This window comes from Dryobates pubescens, chromosome Z, assembly GCF_014839835.1.
Source record: "Dryobates pubescens isolate bDryPub1 chromosome Z, bDryPub1.pri, whole genome shotgun sequence".
In the NCBI taxonomy this organism is placed as follows: Eukaryota; Metazoa; Chordata; class Aves; order Piciformes; family Picidae; genus Dryobates; species Dryobates pubescens.
In genome coordinates, this window is record NC_071657.1 from 92410228 (window position 1) to 92429858 (window position 19631).

At 40.8% G+C, this 19631-nt stretch overlaps 1 protein-coding gene across 1 annotated transcript in view; it reads left to right on the top strand.

Annotated features, from left to right (window-relative positions):
* The first annotated feature begins 1319 nt into the window (after window positions 1–1319).
* The window catches only part of C7 (complement C7), a 37918-nt gene continuing 19606 nt past the window's right edge, over window positions 1320–19631 (top strand). Inside the window, exons 1-15 of the mRNA XM_054178483.1 lie at window positions 1320–1420; window positions 1710–1765; window positions 2516–2591; window positions 3604–3745; window positions 4545–4686; window positions 6696–6834; window positions 7461–7595; window positions 8766–9009; window positions 9921–10034; window positions 10434–10600; window positions 11562–11790; window positions 12493–12664; window positions 13027–13114; window positions 15253–15385; window positions 16328–16519. Of these exons, the coding sequence (XP_054034458.1) occupies window positions 1415–1420; window positions 1710–1765; window positions 2516–2591; window positions 3604–3745; window positions 4545–4686; window positions 6696–6834; window positions 7461–7595; window positions 8766–9009; window positions 9921–10034; window positions 10434–10600; window positions 11562–11790; window positions 12493–12664; window positions 13027–13114; window positions 15253–15385; window positions 16328–16519 (2035 nt within the window). The 5' untranslated portion in view covers window positions 1320–1414. The remainder of the gene's footprint in view (window positions 1421–1709; window positions 1766–2515; window positions 2592–3603; window positions 3746–4544; window positions 4687–6695; window positions 6835–7460; window positions 7596–8765; window positions 9010–9920; window positions 10035–10433; window positions 10601–11561; window positions 11791–12492; window positions 12665–13026; window positions 13115–15252; window positions 15386–16327; window positions 16520–19631) is intronic.

Sequence of the window (19631 nt, forward strand, 5' to 3'; positions counted from 1 at the left end):
TCTTGTGCTAGAATTATCATTTTGTGCCGGACAGGAAATGCCTTGCCTTATGGCTAACCCTTTGCATCTCTCAAACTACTCCACTTTTACTCCCCTGCCCTCCAAATGCTGGTTTAAGGCATATATATGAATACACATTAGGAATGTTTAGCAAGAACATAAAGTTACTACAATAAATCAAAAGAAAATACAAAAGAACATGACAGGGTGAAGAAAGATAAATTGAAGTGCTCTTCCTTCTGCAGGAGCATCTCCACAAAAAGCCAGATGTTGACATATTGAAACTAGGGGCTGTGTGCAATGGCCTGCCACACCTTGAGTGCTGTGTCTAGTTCTGGGCCCCTCATTTAAGAAAGATATTGAGACACTTTAATGTGTCCAGAGAAGGGCAATGAGGCTGGTGGAAGGTCTCAAGCACAAGCCCTGTGAGGAGAGGCTGAGGGAGCTGGGGTTGCTTAGCCTGGAGAAGAGGAGGCTTAGGGGAGACCTTATTGCTCTCTACAACTACCTGAAAGGTGGTTGTAGCCAGGAAGGGGTTGGTCTCTTCTCCCAGGCAACCAGCACCAGAACAAGAGGACACAGTCTCAAGCTGTGCCAGGGGAAGTTTAGGCTCGAGGTGAGGAGAAAATTCTTCACAGAACGAGTAATTGGCCATTGGAATGTGCTGCTCAGGAAGATGGTGGAGTCACCATCCCTGGAGGTGTTCAAAAAAGGATTAGATGTGGCAGTTGAAGCCATGGTTTAGTGGTCATGAGGTGTTGGGTGATAGGTTGGACTTGATGACCTCTGAGGTCTTTTCCAACCTTATTGATTCTATGATTCTATGATGATTCTATGTTGGGAAGTCTTTAACAGGTAGGACCATACCAGAATTGGCCAAAATTTGCATTCAGGTACCTGGGCTGATTTCAGTGTAAGAACTGCTACACAAAAATCAGCATGACTGCAGAACTAGAACGTGATGGTTAGTATCCAAATGAATTCTTAGAAACATGTAGATTAGATCTTCCTATGGAAACTAGAAACTCAGCTGCAGTGTAGTGTATGTGACACCAGGACTGGCCTATTATCTCTAAAAAATCTTGTTCAGAAGAAACAACGAGAGAAAAGATGTGGAAAAGCACAATATTCTTCCAGTAAGCACGCTTCACAACTTTGTGCCAGTCACAGTCAGTACTTTCAAGCCTTGATTTATGTCTTGAAAACAGTGAGCAGCTCCCAGAGTCCCTGGAGAGAACTGGATGAGTTAAGATTAAAATTCTTTGGCAATATTCAGCCTTTTTTTTGGGAAAGAGAAGGCAGAGTGAGAAGAGACATAAAGTAGCAGACAGACTGACTGACTCCTTTTGCTGCTGAATTGAGTAGAAGTGCATTTTCCCTGGTAATTGCTGGATATTGAAGTATTTCATCTGCTATGAAGGTAAGACAATTGTTTAATTAATTTGTACTGATGAAGTGAATATGGCAAGTGCAATGAAATATTAATTTATATGGAGACATACTTAGCTAAAAATGTAATTGGGCATTATTGCAAGAAAGAAGAAAACTGAAAACTGACAGCTTGTACAACAAAGCTCATGAAAATGAGTATGGCACTCTGTTTTGTAGCTGGCTAGTTTAAAGATTGTAGAAAGTTACAACAGCTGCATGAGCTAATAGAAAGTGCAGAAAAGCAAAGTAAGTTTGCTTTTGGTCTTCTTTTTATTAAGGTGCTGGGGATTTTTCTGCTGCTGGAATTTTCAGGCTTCTTTTCCACTTTTTCCAGGTGAGCATGTATAATTTAAAAGAGACCTGACATGTGACATGGGGCAGAGCTTAAAGAGGTCATCAGATACATTTCCTGAAATGGGAGACACTTCTCAGTGGCAGCACTACCACTGCTATAGGTGGTGGTAAGAGTGAGGCATTGTGGTGTCCCTTACCTCTGTGAAGGGGAGTCAGCTGTCCTTCAGGAAAAGGGCACACAGTGACAGTGTGAATCACAGCAATGCCATCTGTGAAACACACACCTTGCCTCAAGTCAACCTGGATCATGGGACAGGTAACATCTTCACTACCTCCCATAGGCAAACTGGCTGTTGGAGAGCTACCACAGGATGCTCTTCTGTGCACTATAGCGCACATAGCCCCTGGCATCTCCCTGCCAATCTCCATATGTGGTCTGGCCTCTCCCTGCTTTGTAATGTGAAGCTGGTCTTTGAAGCTTGTCTTGTGGTTCCAAAAAGACCTTGCTGATCCTCAGGCTAGGTGAATGTATCTAGTTTCTTCTTTTCAGTGCCCAGAAAGCCTGAGTTTGTATTCATTCTTATACAGGAAAAGCAAATCCAAGTGGTTTTAGGGAAAGTCTAATCATACTTCTAATTGTTATTGAAGGCCAGCTTTGCTGTTTAAAAAGTTTTGCACAAATACTTATAGGTGGACATCCCTGATGATTTTCTTCTCTCTTTCTTTCACCACCCTCCTTCCTCCCCACCCCCTTCTTCTTTTTCTAATGCAAAAAATACTGCTGGAGCAGCCTTTCCCCTCCAGTCCATTGCCGCTGGAATTCCTTTGGCCCTTGGTCTGAATGCGATGGCTGTACTCAAAGCCAGGTATAGACAGACACACTTTTCTTGTACTCATGAGTTCATAAGCATATACCTTTTCCCCAGTAAATTGGGAGCTACTCTGTCTTTAAGATTCCAAAACAAGTGCCACAAAAAAGCCCTAGAAGAAGAAGAAGAAGAAGAAGAAGAAGAAGAAGAAGAAGAAGGTTGAACAATGAAGAACTCAGAAGGGAAATCCTCCAGTCTGTCCCAAATATTTTCTGCTTCAAAGATAAGATATTCCTGTTGTAAAATAATTTGTGCATTTTTTATTTTGGTGATAGTTTCAAAAAACTCAGATGAACTTGGTAAACTGAGATATTCTTCCTACAGCTGATGCTATTTTGTACCAATTCCACTGATTTTTCATTACTGGTGTTGTATCTCCAGGAAGGAAAACTTGCTTGCAAAGTATTATCCTCAAAGAAAACGAGTTGATGATTTTTTACAGGGCAATTCTCTTGATGTGCACTACATTTGCTTTTGATTTTCCTTCTTATTTACTTTGATGTTGTGTCAATTAGGGTGGGATTAATTAAAATTAAAGATGTGTCATGAGGCAATACTTATTCTTTTTAGAAGCAAAAAATAGTCCATTTGATGTTAGATTTTATCATCTTCCTTAACAGCATTGTTTACTTTGAAGAACTTCAGCAAATTCCTATCAGGCATGATTGATCCTATTAAAAATGTAAAATGAAACTGAAAACTGGCAGCAGCTTTATTTTAGTTTCAATTATGTATTAGATTTTTGAACTAGCAAACTAGCAAAGCTTATGCATCAGACCAAAGAACTTGTAAAGAAAAAGTTGACTTTGTATTAACTTGAGAGTTTGTTACCATATTGTAATAACACCAAGTATGGTTGTTCTCAGAAAAAAAAAAAAAAAAAGAGAGAGAATAAAAAAGTGAATGTCTCATTTACTTACTGTAGTAGAGTGGTAGCATTGACTTGACAATAGTAAACTATTCCTGCTTTGCATTTGGATTCCTAAGGTCTCCCTTAATTTGCATTCAGATTCGGAGACGGACAGTAGCCGTTTATGGCCAGTATGGGGGGACACCCTGCTCTGGGGATGCCTTTGAAACAAGACCATGCACCCCCACAAGAGGATGCCCAACAGGAGATGGCTGTGGGGATCGGTTCAGGTGCTTCTCAGGTACCATCCACGATCTTTTTCACCATTCTCCAGTCATAAAGTTAAGAAGATACCTTTGTTACCTTTGAACTTTAGTAAATGGCTTCACAGAACCCTTCTCTTACAGATAAATTCAGCTTAGGAGAATGCTTCCTTTTTTTCCAGCCTCAATTACAAATTTTCTTAATTTCATCTAGAGGACTGCTGAGCTTTGCAGACAACGTGCTGTAGCCCTGGTAGCCTCTTTAAGTTATTCTGAGTTACTACGTTGCCCCAGAATACTTTTTTCCTTTTTTTTTTTTTTTCTTCATCTTGCAAAGATAATTAAGGAATGCATCCTGAGACATGGTTATTCAAAGCTGTTCTAGCCTATATCCAAACACATTGGAATTCACCTGGGTCACAGAAACTAATATTCACTAAAATAGCCTTGTATCCAAGCAACTTCCATGACCTTCACAAAACCTCCACCAGTTTATCTGAACAGGTTTTGGAGCTACCAGGGAGGTAGTCAGTGTTAATCACAAATGACAGGGTCAAAGGAGGAAAGCTCAGGAAAAAAAATGTAGAAATCAGTTGTTGTGTTAACACATCATAAGCCTTAAACAGCTGTGGTTCCCTGAAGTGTACTATACACTATTTCTTTATGTCAACATTTACAGTTGTTTCACAAGGCCTCCTGGGCACAGATGGTTCATCATGGGAGTGCACAAGCTAATTAATGTAGTAGATAAGTGGGACTTCTGATTTGAATTTAGGTGATTTATTTTTGGAAAAACAAACACTTCTCCTTTCCTCATGCATTTTCATTCTTATTTAGGTCAGTGCATTAGCAGATCTCTTGTATGCAATGGTGATCAGGACTGTGAGGAAGATGGTGCAGATGAAGATCGATGTGATGAGAAGACAACTGTATGTGATATTGATAAAACACCTCCAAATGCAGAACTTACAGGAAAAGGGTAATGCTCTGTGACAGGCTCAGTAATATTAGTGCCAAACACATTTACATTTTTGTTGTATTTACAAGCTATGGCTGTACAAATAATCTTCCTGGGCCTGTGGTAAAATGTCCCATTTGCAAAAGTATTCAGTGCAATGGCATTCATCATACCAAAGGCTTAGTACAGCCAGGAGGTACAGGCTTTTTGATCTCAAGCACAGAATAATACTTTTTGTATGCTGTTTTGGATAACATCTTTGAAGATAGCTGGAGAAACGTTCACAGGAGATCCTCATACAGAATACAGAATTAACCTGTTTGGAAAAGACATTTGAGATCATTGAGTCCAACCTATCACCCAACAGCATCTAATCAACTAAACCATGGCACTAGGTGCTTCATCCAGTCTCTTTTTGAACACCTCCAGTGATGGTGACTCCACCACCTCTCTGGGCAGCCCATTCCAATGGCCAATAACTCTTTCTGTGAAGAACTTCTTCCTACCATCCAGCCTAAACCTCCCCTGTCACAGCTTGAGACTGTGTTCTCTTGTTCTGTCACTGCTTGTCTGAGAGAAGAGACCAACCCCCCACATGGCTACAACCTTCCTTCAGGTAGTTGTAGAGAGCAGTAAGGTCTCCCCTAAGCCTTCTCTTCTCCAGGCTAAGCAACCTCAGCTCCCTCAGCCTCTCCTCATAGGGCTTGTAGAGGTTAAATAATACAAAGTGCAAGGTCCTGTACCTGGATTGGTGCAATTTTTGGCACCAATACAGGCTAGGGAATGAGACTGAGAGCAGCCCTGCAGAAAAGGGCTTGGGGGTACTGGTGGATGAGGAACCTAGTGCACTTGCAGCCCAGAAGGCCACTTGCACCCCAGGCTGCAACAAAAGAAGTGTGGCCAGCAGTCAAGAGAGGTGATTTTGCCACTGTTCTTCATTCTGGCGAGACTTTACCTGTGTCAGTCTCTGGGGATCCCATCACAAGAGAGACGTGGATCTGCTGGAGCAGAGGAGGGCCGCAAAGATGATCAGAGGGCTGAAGCATCTCTCTTAGGAAGACAGGCTGAAACAATTAGGGTTGTTCAGCCTGGAGAAGAGAAGGGTCTGTGTAGAACTGATAGCAGCATTTCAATATCTGAAAGGGACCTGCAGGAAGGCTGGGGAAGGACTGTTTAGAAGAGCTTGTAGAGATAGGGCAAGGGGCAATGTTTTTAAACAAGAGCAGGATAGATTTATGTTGCACATAAGGAGGAAGTTCTTTACAATGAGAGTGGTGAAATACTGGAAAAGGTTTCTCAGAGGTGGTGTGGAGGCCTCATTCCTGGAGACATTCAAAGTCAAACTGAGCAACTTGATTTAATTGGAGATGTCCCTACTTACTGCAGGGGGGTTAGATGAGATGACCTTTGAGGTCATCCAATCCAATGCATTCTGTGATATGAAATATCAAGAAATAACACTTTATCATCAGCAGTGAAAATATGAGCCAGCATTGCTTGTTCTTTTTGTTCATTGCTGTTACAATTAGTACTGTGGATCCATATGGATTTCTGCGTATACATCCCATCTGTAACCTAGCAAAATAATTACCTTATGTTTCCTGAGCATAGCTGCATCACTTGGTGTGCCATATAATTCAGGTAAAATACAAAAACTACTTTGGAATGGATGCCCTGTGGTTTCTGGGTTACATGGATTGCTGGAAAAAATAGAAATTAATAAAATCAATTGTGATAAAAATAAAATCAATTGTGATGCATATTGTAATATTGAGGTATATTGATGTATGTTATTTTTGTTGTCAAATCAAGAGCAATATTTTACTTTCCATGCTGGAACATGCCATGCACACTGCAGTTCTGAAGGTTTATTTTATCAGTGATACCCCTTTTTTTGGGTTAGCCAGCTTATGATCTGTATCTGCATATACCTCTCTAGAGCAGTTATAATGGCTCTGTAATTTTCACTTCCTGTAAAATAATTTGCTCCCTCTCCTTCTTCTCGATCTTTCATGCTTTTCTTCTCATAGCTTTGATGCCATTACTCATGAAACTAGGGGAAGAGTCATTCATACAAAAAGCTTTGGAGGACAATGCAGAAAGGTCTTCAGTGGTGATAGCAGAGAATACTACAGGCTGAGTGAAAGCATTCTTGCTTATACTTTCCAGGTATGTTTCCATTAAGCACAGCTTTATATTTACTCATGATTAAGACTACGACAATGATGCAAAGCTTGCAGGTTTTCTTGGCAGGTGGGTTTCTCTGAATGCAGCTCAATGACACCTGTTCACTCTTTGCAGTCACTTACTAATTTGAAATAGAAAAATTGTAATTCCTTCAATGAGAATTCTGATTCTTTCACAGTTATACTGAATGTAAAGCCACTACTTTTAAGTAGTGACCTAGATCACCCTAAGAAATATTATGTATGCAAGGCTATGGGGTGCTTTGTGGAGATCTTCCACAGCTATGTTTTGTTTGAAGTCACTGTCTCAGAGAACTAGTTTGCTTAACATTTATCAAAAACATGCCAAGGAATCCTTAATGTAGTTTACTTCATAACATAAACACTTAATACATAAGTGTATATACATATTTATATATATGTATATATATTAAAAAAAATGTTTTTCCAGTGTTGTTCACTTCTTTTTCCTGAGATCTGAAATATTTTTAACCTGAAAAACACATGGGTTTTTTTTGCATCAGGAAGGATTTGCTCTACTCCATAAGTTAGCATTTTTAATGTCCTTGATGAAGCACTTTTTGCACAATTCTGTCTTTTATCTTCTAGGTTAAAATCCAGAATGATTTCAATTATGAGTTTTTCAACAGTAGCTGGTTTTACATGAAACACACAGAGAGGTATGAAAAATCAAACAATGGACACAGTTATTCACAGAATCAAATTCTGCAACAAAGTCAAAAGGTATGTAAAAGTTGTCACTGTAGTTTATAGTATTTTGCATAAATTGTTTCATGTGCTTTTATAGTGAGATGCAAATGTTTATTTTATCCAGGTATTTCTGGCACAAAGCAGCATCACAGAAAAGAATCCACAAAACCTTTCCAAAGTGGTCATTGCTTTGGTCAGCATTTGAGAAAGCTTGGCTGCTGTCTGTACATTCTTCATTTTACCTCTTTATTAGAAATTTATTTACTTACTATTTTCCCCCATACTGAAAGAATAAAAACATTGCTTTCCTCTAACTGATTAATATTTTCCATTTTCTTCTGATGATTTACTGTCTTTTTTTTTTTTCCCCCCCTATATATTCTGTCAATATCTTGGGGAGAAAGAAAGAGAGAAAGAGTTCTATGATTAAGGTTAATTTATTTTGTAGTACAAATTCCCTTAGTAGAATTCCATTAAGGGAGGGACCTGGTGTCTTAAAGAATCAACATATCTCAGTGCTTATGCCTTTGATTTACTGAAAAAGGATAATTTGTTTAATAATTTGAGACTAACTCTCAGTTTTGAAATAGGACCTCTATTTTACAGCAAAATGTCAACTAACAAATGTATACATTCTGTGGCCCCCAACCTGACAAAAGGCAAGATCATTTTACCACATTAATAACCATACGTTTTGAGACTCAGCATGACAAAAGCAACTTTGAGAGGCTGAAGTGAACAATATTATATAGGCATAAAGGATTTTATAATTCAGCAGCATACTCAATGTGGCTGCTGTCTCTTGCAGAGAAAGGCTTTCTGGTCAAAACAGAATGCAAAGAAGATCTTTATTGTGCCTCTTAACTTGCTTTCAGACAAGACTTGTTAACTTGCTACTGACAGGTTTCTGGTGTTGGGAATGCCATTAGCTGTGAAGAGTGATATTTTCCTTTCTTATTCTTCCTTACAATATCTTTCAGTTTCACAGAAGGAAGAGAATGATGTTGCAGCAATTATAAATAAAGGTCCAAAAGCTATTTCCTAATTTCAGGGTATTTTTGCATTTTCTAAGTTGCTTAGACATATCTAACAGCTCTGTAAAGCCGTGGGTTACTGGCTGAAATAATGTGCATGTCATCTGGCTAGTAGGACCTACCCTGACAGTGACAATGGAGCGTGACTGACCTCTTTTTCTTCACCTAGAGTAAGCAGATGATGGTTGTTGAGAACAGTGTGGAAGTTGCTCAGTTTATTAACAACCGCCCAGAGTTTCTCACTCTGGCGGAGCCATTCTGGAAGGAGCTGGCCAACCTTCCCATCATCTACAATTACAACGTCTACCGAAGGCTTATTGAACGCTTTGGGACTCATTTCTTACAATCTGGATCTCTAGGAGGCCATTACAAAGTTATTTTTTATATGGATACTGACAAAATGAAAGCAGAAGGTAGGGTACTAGAGTATTTGTTGTGAGAAACAAAGCAAATGAACAAATTTATTTGTGCATTCTCCAGGCTAATATATGGAATGAAGTAAGCAACTTCTACTATTCACCATGTTCTCTTTGCAGTCAAAATAAAAAAGGATTAGAAAAAGTGCTCAAACCACAACACTTAGTTCTAGGTCCACATCTGTGACCTTTATTGCTCTGTGTAGCAAAGATTTACTAATTGGTTCAGGATTTCATCAGGCTAAACTTGAATTCTAATGCCATTCCAAATCTCAAATAACATTGGAAGCTGAAAGGTTACTTGGAGATGAAAGTTGGGTAAAACTATATGACAGTACAAGGGGCAATGGGTGGAAGTTGAGGCATAGGAAGTTCCATGTAAACATAAAGACAAATTACTTCACTGTGAGGGTGACAGAGCACTGGAACAGGCTGCCCAGAGCAGTCGTGGAGTCTCCCTCTCTGGAGATATTCAAGGCCCTCCTGAATGAGTTCCTGTGTGATCTGATATAGGTGATACTGCTCTGGTAGGGGGGCTGGACTAGATGATCTCTAGAGGTCCCTTCCATCCCCTGGCATTCTGTGATTCTGTGATACAAAGCAGAATAAGTGACAGAGCAAACGCCAGAGTGATACATATGATGTTACTTGGTGTGGAGCAATGTTGCATAATCAAGAACTGGTGATTGAGAGGTGGAAGGAACAGTAAACTATTTCCAGATACACCTTCTATCTCCCAGCCCCAATCCACAGGCTCTAGACATGTGTGCACCTTCCAACCGTTAGTGCTAGTTAGTTGCCTTCTAATTTAGGCATAATCATAAATCATACTTCATGGCATCTCAAGTCAGAAATTAATGCAACAGAACTGCTCTGAACAGTACTGTTAATGGATTGATTATATGCAGGTGTGAGCATAACAGACATGTACCAGTGCACTACATCAGGCTGGAATGCATTCATTGTGAAAAAGAAGAAAGTAAAGTGCTCCAAACTTGATGAACTGCTACAGACTTCTTCAGGTACACATTCAACAGTGACTTGCACAGTTGCAATGTCTCAATCTTTCCTCTCCTTGTAAACAGCTGAGAAAATGAGGAACAGGTGTAGACAGCTTTTCTGAACTCTGCTGTAACATGCTGAACACAGACAACAAGAGCCTGGTTAAAAAGGCTCGCAAACACTCATCAGTCATTGCTAATGCTTTCCCAGTAAGTAGTACTTTTCTGGACACCCAAAGTCCAGGCTGCCAAGACACCATTTACTATCCATGTGGGATCTCTTGATTCAGGCATGGGTGGTTAATCTGCACTGGGAGTGCTTCCACCGCTTGTTATCATAGTTTTTGCATGTATTGGTTCTGTTTCCATGTAAATATAGTAATGCTGGTGTTTTCTACATTTCTCATCCTGAATCTACAGGAAGCAGTGGTAATAAGATTAAAGGAGACCCCTACATAGAAGGAGGAAGCCCAGGTGCTGTTGCTGGCCTTAGTTACCTAGAGCTGAATAATCCTGCTGGGAACAGTCAGAGATACTCTTCCTGGGCCAGATCAGTGACTGACTATCCCAGAGTAATTAAACAAAAGGTAAGGCTATTTTTGTGAAGCAGGGATGAGCAGATGGGAAGACTTCAAGGGGAGAAATGATTAAGCTATAGCTGGTGACTAAGCAGACTGTAGTCTGCAATCATTTTGTTTTTAGATTACTTTATAAAAAATTAAAATTCATTGGAGGAAAATGTTTTGAAACGAACATGATCAGCTGCATCATGAATCCTTTGACAGGTCAATATCTACAATCTAGGCTTCAATGACTTTGTTGGAGTTCTGCTTAAGAATAAAGGGTCACCCTAACACTGGAGAAAGTCCTGATTTGAGATAACCCCTTCCCCAAAGTGTATATTGGCAGCTCTGTGTGGCTTGTTTGTGTGCCTTTTATCCTTCCTCTTTCTCTCTGCATCCAATTTAACATAAAATGGAAATTCTGGAAGCTAGACACTTCAAAGCTGGGCATCAGTGTGGATTCCCTGCTACCTTGCCTAAGTGCCTTTTGGTAACTGCCCACATACCGAAGAATGCTGTAAACCCAAAGGATTTATATCAGGAAGTTTTCAGAAATACAAAAGCAGAGAATGCCATAAAATAGACATTAGAAATGCAAAATGTTTTATTGTTTTCTATCACTGATGAATGAAATAACATGGTGGGTTTCACAGCTTTTTAGGCTAGGAATAGCTGGGTGAGACTTTGGCTTACTGTACATCGATGACCCATGTTACACTTTTATCTCAACCATAATCTCATTGCTCAAATATATTTTAACATGACTAATCTGCCACTAGCATTAAAGGATGCTGTTAAGCAGAGCTGGCTTTTCAGGAAAAGGCTAATATTAAAAAATAACATAAGAATTTAGCTTCCTAACTGGTAAATCAAATCATCTGTCAGGAGCATATATCAGAAATTATCTTGTGTGATGAAATGTGTTTATAAACTCTTCTATCCCAATTATAACTGTTTAATATAAATGTTTTTCTATTTTGTGTAGCTAACACCATTATATGAACTGGTAAAGGAAGTGCCCTGCTCCTTGGCCAAAAAGCATTACCTAAAACAAGCCATTGAGGAATATATGGCTGAAAACGATCCCTGTAAATGTCAGCCTTGCCAGAATGGTGGTGAAGCAGCTGTTGAAGGAACTCATTGTGTGTGTTACTGCAAACCTTACACCTTTGGAACAGCTTGTGAGCTGGGAACTCTTGTGCAAGATCAGCCAGGTCAGTGTGCTCATTAACCTTGAGAGTTTAGAAGTGTCAAAACGCACTCTTGTGCTTCTGGAGTCTATTCATCCCACTGCACAGCCTGAATGACTGGCTTCTTGGATAAGCTTGACAGGATGCTTGGTTCCATGGTTTAGTTGATTAGGTGGTGTTGGATGATAGGTTGGACACGACGATCTTGAAGGTCTCTTCCAACCTGGTTTATTCTATTCTATTCTATTCTATTCTATTCTATTCTATTCTAAGGTATTGCTGGAAACATAACAGCACAAGGAGGGTCTTCTTGCTGGGCCTGATCCTGTGCTTAACATGTCCAAAGCTGTTCTTTATAAGGAACTGGGTTTTTATTATTTTTTTTAAATGCAGTGGACAATACTAACCACTCAAAATGAAACCCTCTATAAATAGATACATATATGCTAAATGAATGAGTATCAATAACGTCAAAGATTTTTGCTTTCTAATTCTGTAATTAGTTGTAACCAGTAGCTACTTTTCGGTAACCAAGTCTGATATCATATAGACTCTGTGGAATTATACATGTGTATAAGGCAAGTTTGGGAAAGGTGAAAGATGAAGTCATTGCCATCTGGAATTCTTGGTAAGGGCACAGTTTGAATCGTATCTAGTTTGAACAGCCTGTGCTTTTAAACCACCAACCAGGTGGCTTATCATGAAATATTCCCAAATGTTGCATAGGTGTTGTTGATGGACGCTGGAGCTGCTGGTCTTCCTGGAGTCCCTGTTCAGGGGGAAGGAAATCAAGGAGTCGCACCTGCAACAACCCCTTCCCAAGTGGTGGTGGGAAGGCCTGCATAGGAGAGCAGCATGAAAGCAAACTGTGTGAAGATGAGGACTTACAACATATTCGGTAAGCAATTGAAAACAAACACATGGAGCACAACTACAGGAAGATTAAAAAAAAATCATTTCAGAAGAGCACATAAGCTGTGAATTCAGGGAGAAGGTAACTTACTGAGGTTTTATATTTAAGTTGAAACAAAATGGTATTCAGAGGCTGTGAATCTGATACAAGAGTAGAAAATGGGCTAAAAGCCATTAAACACCATTCTATTTGGCACTTCCTCAGAAAGCCTAGCACTGCCTGATTTAAGTTTAATTGTGATGTAAATGGAGACACATAATAGTCTTGAAAATGTGCTTCCTAGAGAAGTGTAGGATTTTGAAAGAAAGTGAGGCTGAATTCAAACTAAATCATACTTTGCTTCATAGCTTGATGGAACCACACTGTTTTGATGCATCCATAACTCCTACAGAATTCTGTTCACCTCCTCCTCTCTTGGAAAATGGATTGGTTCAAGTAAGTTATTTGTATTGCTCTGTTACGTGTCCTGTCCTTAGTTCAAGTGTTTCTATTACAGTTAATACAGATATTCACTTACAAATTTTTATTTTTCTTGGGAAGCTTAGTATCAGAGCTCCTATATAGCAGATCATTGAACATTTTTCCCAGACTGAAGTTATATGGCATTAGCCCTATGAGGAGATACAGAGGGAGCTGGGGCTGCTTAGGCTGGAGAGAAGGAGACTCATGGTTGACCTTATTGCTGTCTACAACTACCTTAAGGGAGGTTGTAGACAGGCAGAGGTTCGTCTCTTCTCCCAGGCAACCAGCACCAGAACAAGAGGACACAGTCTCAAGCTACACCAGGGGAAGTTTAGGCTGGAGGTTAGGAGGAAGTTCTACAGAGAGAGAGTGACTGCCCTTTGGAATGGGCTGCCCAAGGAGGTGGTACAGTCATCACCATCACTGGAGATGTTCAGGAGGAGACTTGATATGGTGCTTGGTTGCATGGTTTAGTTGATTAGGTGGTGTTGGAAGGTAGGTTGGACACAATGATCTTGAAGGTCTCTTCCAACCTGGTTTTATTCTATTCTAACCCATCCTTACTAAGATTAAAAGAAAACCAAAAAAGCTCCACCCCCAAACCCAAAAGAAAATCTTTGCCTTTCTGGACCATGGTACTTACAGAGAAGAATAATCTACTTATCCTTTACCCTATACATAAATTAAACATTTTATAGGCCACATGAGTTATATATTAAAGCACAGGAAACCACACTAATTAGGTCTTAAAGCACAGCAAAATAGATAGAAGTTTTTAAAAACCCAACAAAACACAACAAAAAAACAACACCAAAAAACCACACAGAAAGTAAATTGTCCAAGGTCCTCCAGCAAGCCCATAGCAAAATTATTAACAGATCTTAGGATTCTTCACTCTGCATCCTGTAACTCAACTTTGCAGTTTGAATCATAGAATCATACTTTCTTGTTCCCTGGTGAAACTATGATGTCACAAGCTATTTGTCAGACTGTAACTTGGGCCTCTTTAACAAGCAAGACTAAATTCCTCCCTTGGAGGAATGGATTATGCCTTCTTCATGTTATGAAGCTCTCTAGAGTCTTTTTACTCCGTAAATAGATAAAAGGATATAAAATCAGAAAATAATTCTGTCTTCAAATCAACCAAATCAAAATAACATTTATGAAGTTCACACGCTGTCTTAAGAGATACCAAAGCCATAAACTCCACTGGTCCCCCGCAAGGCTGTTCAAGAGCTTACATTCCCCCTCTAATGTTTGATAGCAGGTATATTTGCAGTCAGTTTATACACTGGCAGGAGAGCACTATTCCATCACTGATCCACCACTGCCAAACTCCATCACAAGGTACCTTCGACTCTAGCTCTCCTTTTGTTAAGTTAAAATAGCCCAAATACTTACTTGCAGCATCACCTCCACTTTGATCACACTTAGTGACTGTTGAAAACCAGAACTGTTCTCAGTATTCCAGACACTGATCAGTTCATTGCAGAGTAGCTTTAATGCTTCTCAGTGTCTGCAGCTACTGTATCCTGTGGCAATGCCAGCGACGAGCAGCGTGAGCAATCTGGCTGTGCAGGCCTAGAGCCTGACATGGTGGTAGGCCATGCTCAGCTTAAGTGCAGAGCCAGCTAGCAGTGCACCAAAACAGTGCTGTCTTGCAGCATGTAACTAAAGCAAGGCACTGGTACCTATGAACACAGCAAGTTATCTTGGGACAGCAGGACATGCACCTGCATCAACAAACCTCGCGTGTCATCAGGAGTTGGACCAATAATCTGTAATAGTGTGATGTGTGGTCACTCATAGGGAACCAATGAGTCCATGCCAACAAGGCACTCCAAGTTTATATAAGTTGTAGCAGTTCCCTTGCTGGGCACTTCTGCCTTTCCTATCCCCTCTTCTGCTATACTTCACTGTGCTATACTCTCACCTTAGGCCTGTGCCATAGGCCTGCAATACTGGAACAACAAAGGATCAATACTCGATCATATTGGTCAGCCATATTGATTCCAGCCTCCATCGTCAGTATCCTACAGTCAAAGGGACTTCAATGCTGATGGTCATTCTTAGGTTCTATATCCAAAATTTCACCTGTTCCTTTCTTTCAGAATGCTGAAAACTCATACCCTGTTGGGAAAAGCATTGTTTATGCTTGCAGAGCTGGATATTCTCTTGTTGGTGATCCTATTGCTAAGTGTGGCAGTAATTTACAGTGGCAAGTTGGAGACATATATTGTCAGGGTATGTCTAATTCTCATTTTGAAATACAACTCCATTCCTAATTTGATTTCTGAACATCTGCTTTGCAACAACAACAGGAAAAAAATACATACATGCATTTACTAGTTTCTTGGTAATCAGGACTAAAGTTACTTCTATTTTGAATCCAGATACTGCTGTACTGAAATAGAAACATGACCATGAAACCCATTTTTAAGAAAGGCTGAAAATGAGGCACACTAAATTCCTATCCAAGAATTACTTCCTGTGGAAATAAACTTAAGTCCTGTGCTAGGAACCATGGGAATAAGTCTGTATCTACAGCCAGCTGAGAAAAAGATTCAGCAACACAAAATTCTCCGATAACTGCCTTGTCAACTCCAAGGATCATTTTACACCTTGGATGGTCACCCCATTTCACTCTTTTCTTTTAATCTGTTCAACAGTTGTTAGGGTTTCTTTTTTTTCTCTGCACAGTTTGTGAGTCAACTTTCAGTATGATCATACAGATTAGGGAATTTTCAGACTGCAGTTGAACACCATCGTTTTGTCCTTCCAGCCAGGACTCATTGCCCCAAAATGCTAGTCCACACTGTTTAACTTTCATCTTTTTGTGTCTCAGTACATGGTCTCCCAGGGTCCTGTATGTATGACCTGTCTCTACTAGAATGTTCTCTCTAGAATGAACTCTCAACAGCATGGGTCCTAAGAATAGAGAAGCCTTCTTCAAGCTAGGGCTGGACCTGCAAGTAGTAGAAGGTTATTGTCACTCTGTCCTTAGTATTGCATGTTTTGCTGGTGTGATGAGTTAATATCCTGTGCTAATATGATTGATAGGTTACTATGGAAAATAAACAAATCATACCATTCACTTTGGTAGGAATTTAGGAGCAGGTAAAATGCGTAACTGCTTTCTGAAATCCATGTATTCACAACAGCTATCTTGGATGCTTCAATCCTTAGAAACTGCTTGTCTCCTGCCCGTCCTGGAGGGAGGGTTGCAAGGAGAGCCATGGAAACCTGTGTATGAGATTGGTGAGAGAATAACTCTATCTTGTCCACATGGTATGCACTTAGAAGGGCCACGGTCTGTTTTGTGTGAGCCCAATCTCAAGTGGTCTCCAGACATGAAGTCTATTCAGTGCAAAAGACTAGGTAAGTCATTGCAGATTCTTTCCTGGACAGACTATGGATTGTGCAGAGCTACAGCTGATACAGTGACAGAGAAACCAAACATAGCACTAGCAGGAAGCAAAGAAAACCTGAGCATGTGTTTTCTGTAGGTTGTTCAAACAAGGTGCCTTAAGACGTTTCTTATGAGGTTTCCTTATGGCTTTTTGCTTCCCACTCCCCTGTTGCTATCAAGTATTGTCACTAACAATATTTTGAGATTGCCAGGGATATAAACTGTCTATTCTGCCACCCAAGTATATACTTCACTTTCTACTCATGTTGTGTAACACCATCACCATGTGAGCTGCACCTTAGAGATATGACTTATCTATCTGAAAGCTGTTCAGTGCACCATAGCCTCTCATGGCAGAGAACAGGGCTGGATGATGCTTTTTGTTCATCTGGCAGTCACATAGCTGATATGGACTAAATCTCCAGGAACTGGAAACAAGGGGGAGATACTGGTTTAGTTTCTTGGTAACAGCTGTTTAAGCTCTGGGTTGACACTGGCAGGCACTGGCAAAGAAGGAAATGGGCTATAGCATACAACAGCTCTGTCTAAGTTATCTTTTCCAGTTGTGGAAGGCAAACAAAGCTTTCTCTTGTGCACTCCTACTATAATGGTCAGTGACATACAGACATCCAAGCAGCATACTGTGTCAGGATAGTTACATCCTCACCAGAGATCTGTTCTCATATCCCTGGGGAGACTGTTGTTGCTTGGGGGAAGCAGCCACTGCTGTGGAAAACTAGGCATGATTCCTACATTTAGTGTCTATCTTCTCCTTAACAGCCAGCTGTTGCCTGAGGTTGCCTGCCCTGAGGAAATAAGCAGGTGATTGTCAGGTTTAGACTTCAAAAGGCAACAGTCCTGTGAGATTTCCAGTGTTAAGTTGCCTGCTGCATCATATCCACATGCGTGAGTCAGAGGGACAGAGCGACCTACCTGAATAGAGACGTTTGGTTGTAGCTTAAGGGGGAAAACAGAGTAGAAGGTCACTGGAAGAAGGGGAAGGCTGCTCAGGAGGACTATAATGTTTTCATGAGGCTATGCAGGGAGAAAATTAGAAGGGCCAAAACCCAAATGGAAATTAATTTGGCTTCAGCTGGTAAAGAGAACAGGAGATGCTTCTACAAATATGTTAACAAAAGGAGGACTATGGAGAAATTATATCCTTTGTTGGATGCAGAGGGGGAACTGAAGGATGAGGAAAAGGCTGAGGGCCTCAGTACTTTCTTTGCCTCAGTCCTAAGAGCTTTGCCTCAGACCTAAGAGTTTGACCTCAGTGCCACGGCAAGTCATGGAGCAGATCATCTTGAGTGTGATTATGCATCATGTGTAGAGCAGCCAGGTGGTCAGGCTCAGTCAGCATGGGTTCATGAAAGGCAGGTCCTGCTTGACAAACTTGATATCCTTCTGTGACAAGGTGACTGTCTTAGGGAATGAGGGAAAGGCTGTGAATGTTGTTTATCTGGACTTCGATGCTGTCTTCCATAGCATACTCCTGGAGAAACTTGGCTGCTCATGGCTTGGGTGTGTGGACACTTCACTGGGTTAAAAACTGGCTAGACAGCTAAAGAGTGGTGATGAATGGTGTTAAATCCATTTGGCAACTGGTCACAAGTGGTGTTCCCCTAGGGTTATACTAGGGCTAGTTCTCCGTAATATCTTTGTTAGTAATCTGGATGAGGGGATTGAGTGCACCTTTTGTTAGTTTGCAGACCACACCAAATTGGGTGAGAGTGTTGATCTGATTGAGGGTAGAAAGGCTCTGCAAAGGGGTCTGAACAAGCTGTATTGATAGGCTGAAGTCAGTTATATGAGGTTTAACAAGGCCAAGGGTCCTGCATATGAATCATAGCAGCCCCATGCAATGCTATATCTCTGGGGCAGAGTGGCTGGAAAGCTGCCTGGCAGAAAAGGACCTGGTGGGGATGTTTGACAGGCAGCTGATCATGAGCAAGCAATGTGCTGAGGTAGCCAAGAAGGCCAACAGTATCCTGACCTGTAACAGGAATGTGTGGTGGTTTGAAACAGCATCAAACGGCCACAGAATGGCATGGACAGCAGTAGGGAAGTGATTGTCCCCCTCCAGTTGTCACTCACCTTGAATACTGTGTTCAGTTTCGGGCCCCTCACTACCAGAAGGACATTGAGGTTCTGGGGCATGTCCAGAGAAGGGCAGTGAAGCTGGTGATGGGCCTGGAGAACAAGTCTTTTGAGGAGTGGCTGAGGGAGCCATGATTGTTTAGTCTGGAGGAGGCTGAGGGGAGATCTCATTGCCCTCTACAACTACCTCAGTGGAGGTTGTAATGAGGTGAGGGTCAGTCTCTTCTCTCTAGCATAAAGTGATAGAATGAGGGAATGGCCTCAAGTTGTGCCAGTGCAGGTTTAGATTGGATATTGGGAAAAATGTCTTTATTGAAATAGTGGCCAGGCATTGGAACAGGGTGCCCAATGAGGTGGTGAATTCACACAGTCCTGGAGGTGTTAAAACAAATGTGTAGATATGGCACTTCGGGACATGGTTTAACGGCCACGGTGGTGTTAGGTCAACAGTTGGACTCAGTGATCTCAGAGATCTTTTCCAACCAAAACAATTATTTTTTGTGCAGGATGTGCAAGGATTTCATCAGGAATAATGTAACTGTACATAAACAGCTCATTGCTTCTGAAGTGTTAAAGTACCTGTGCTAAACTCCTTAGGCTTAGCCTAGTGGCTGATTTTCACTCTGGGTTTTGTTACATCAAGTATTCAAATTCCAGTAATAATTACAACCAGTTTTGAATACTTCTGTCTTTAGAAACTGTATGGGAGCAGTTGTATGAGAGGCTGAGTGGAGCTTATCTGCCAGCTAAGCCTGAACCACATCAATGGACAATCATGAAAATTCTTTTGTTTTTCAAGTTTGTGCAGACTGAGGACTAATGGTCAAACTTGTGGTTTTCAATGCCATCACTGTATAAAGATACTTGGGTTCACACTTCTGCATAGGACTTTGGAGCCTTAATATTTCTAGTGACAATAGCTAAGTGGGTAACTTTGAAAGCTAGTGATAAAGCTGTTACTGCTATGACGCAGCACCACTGGAA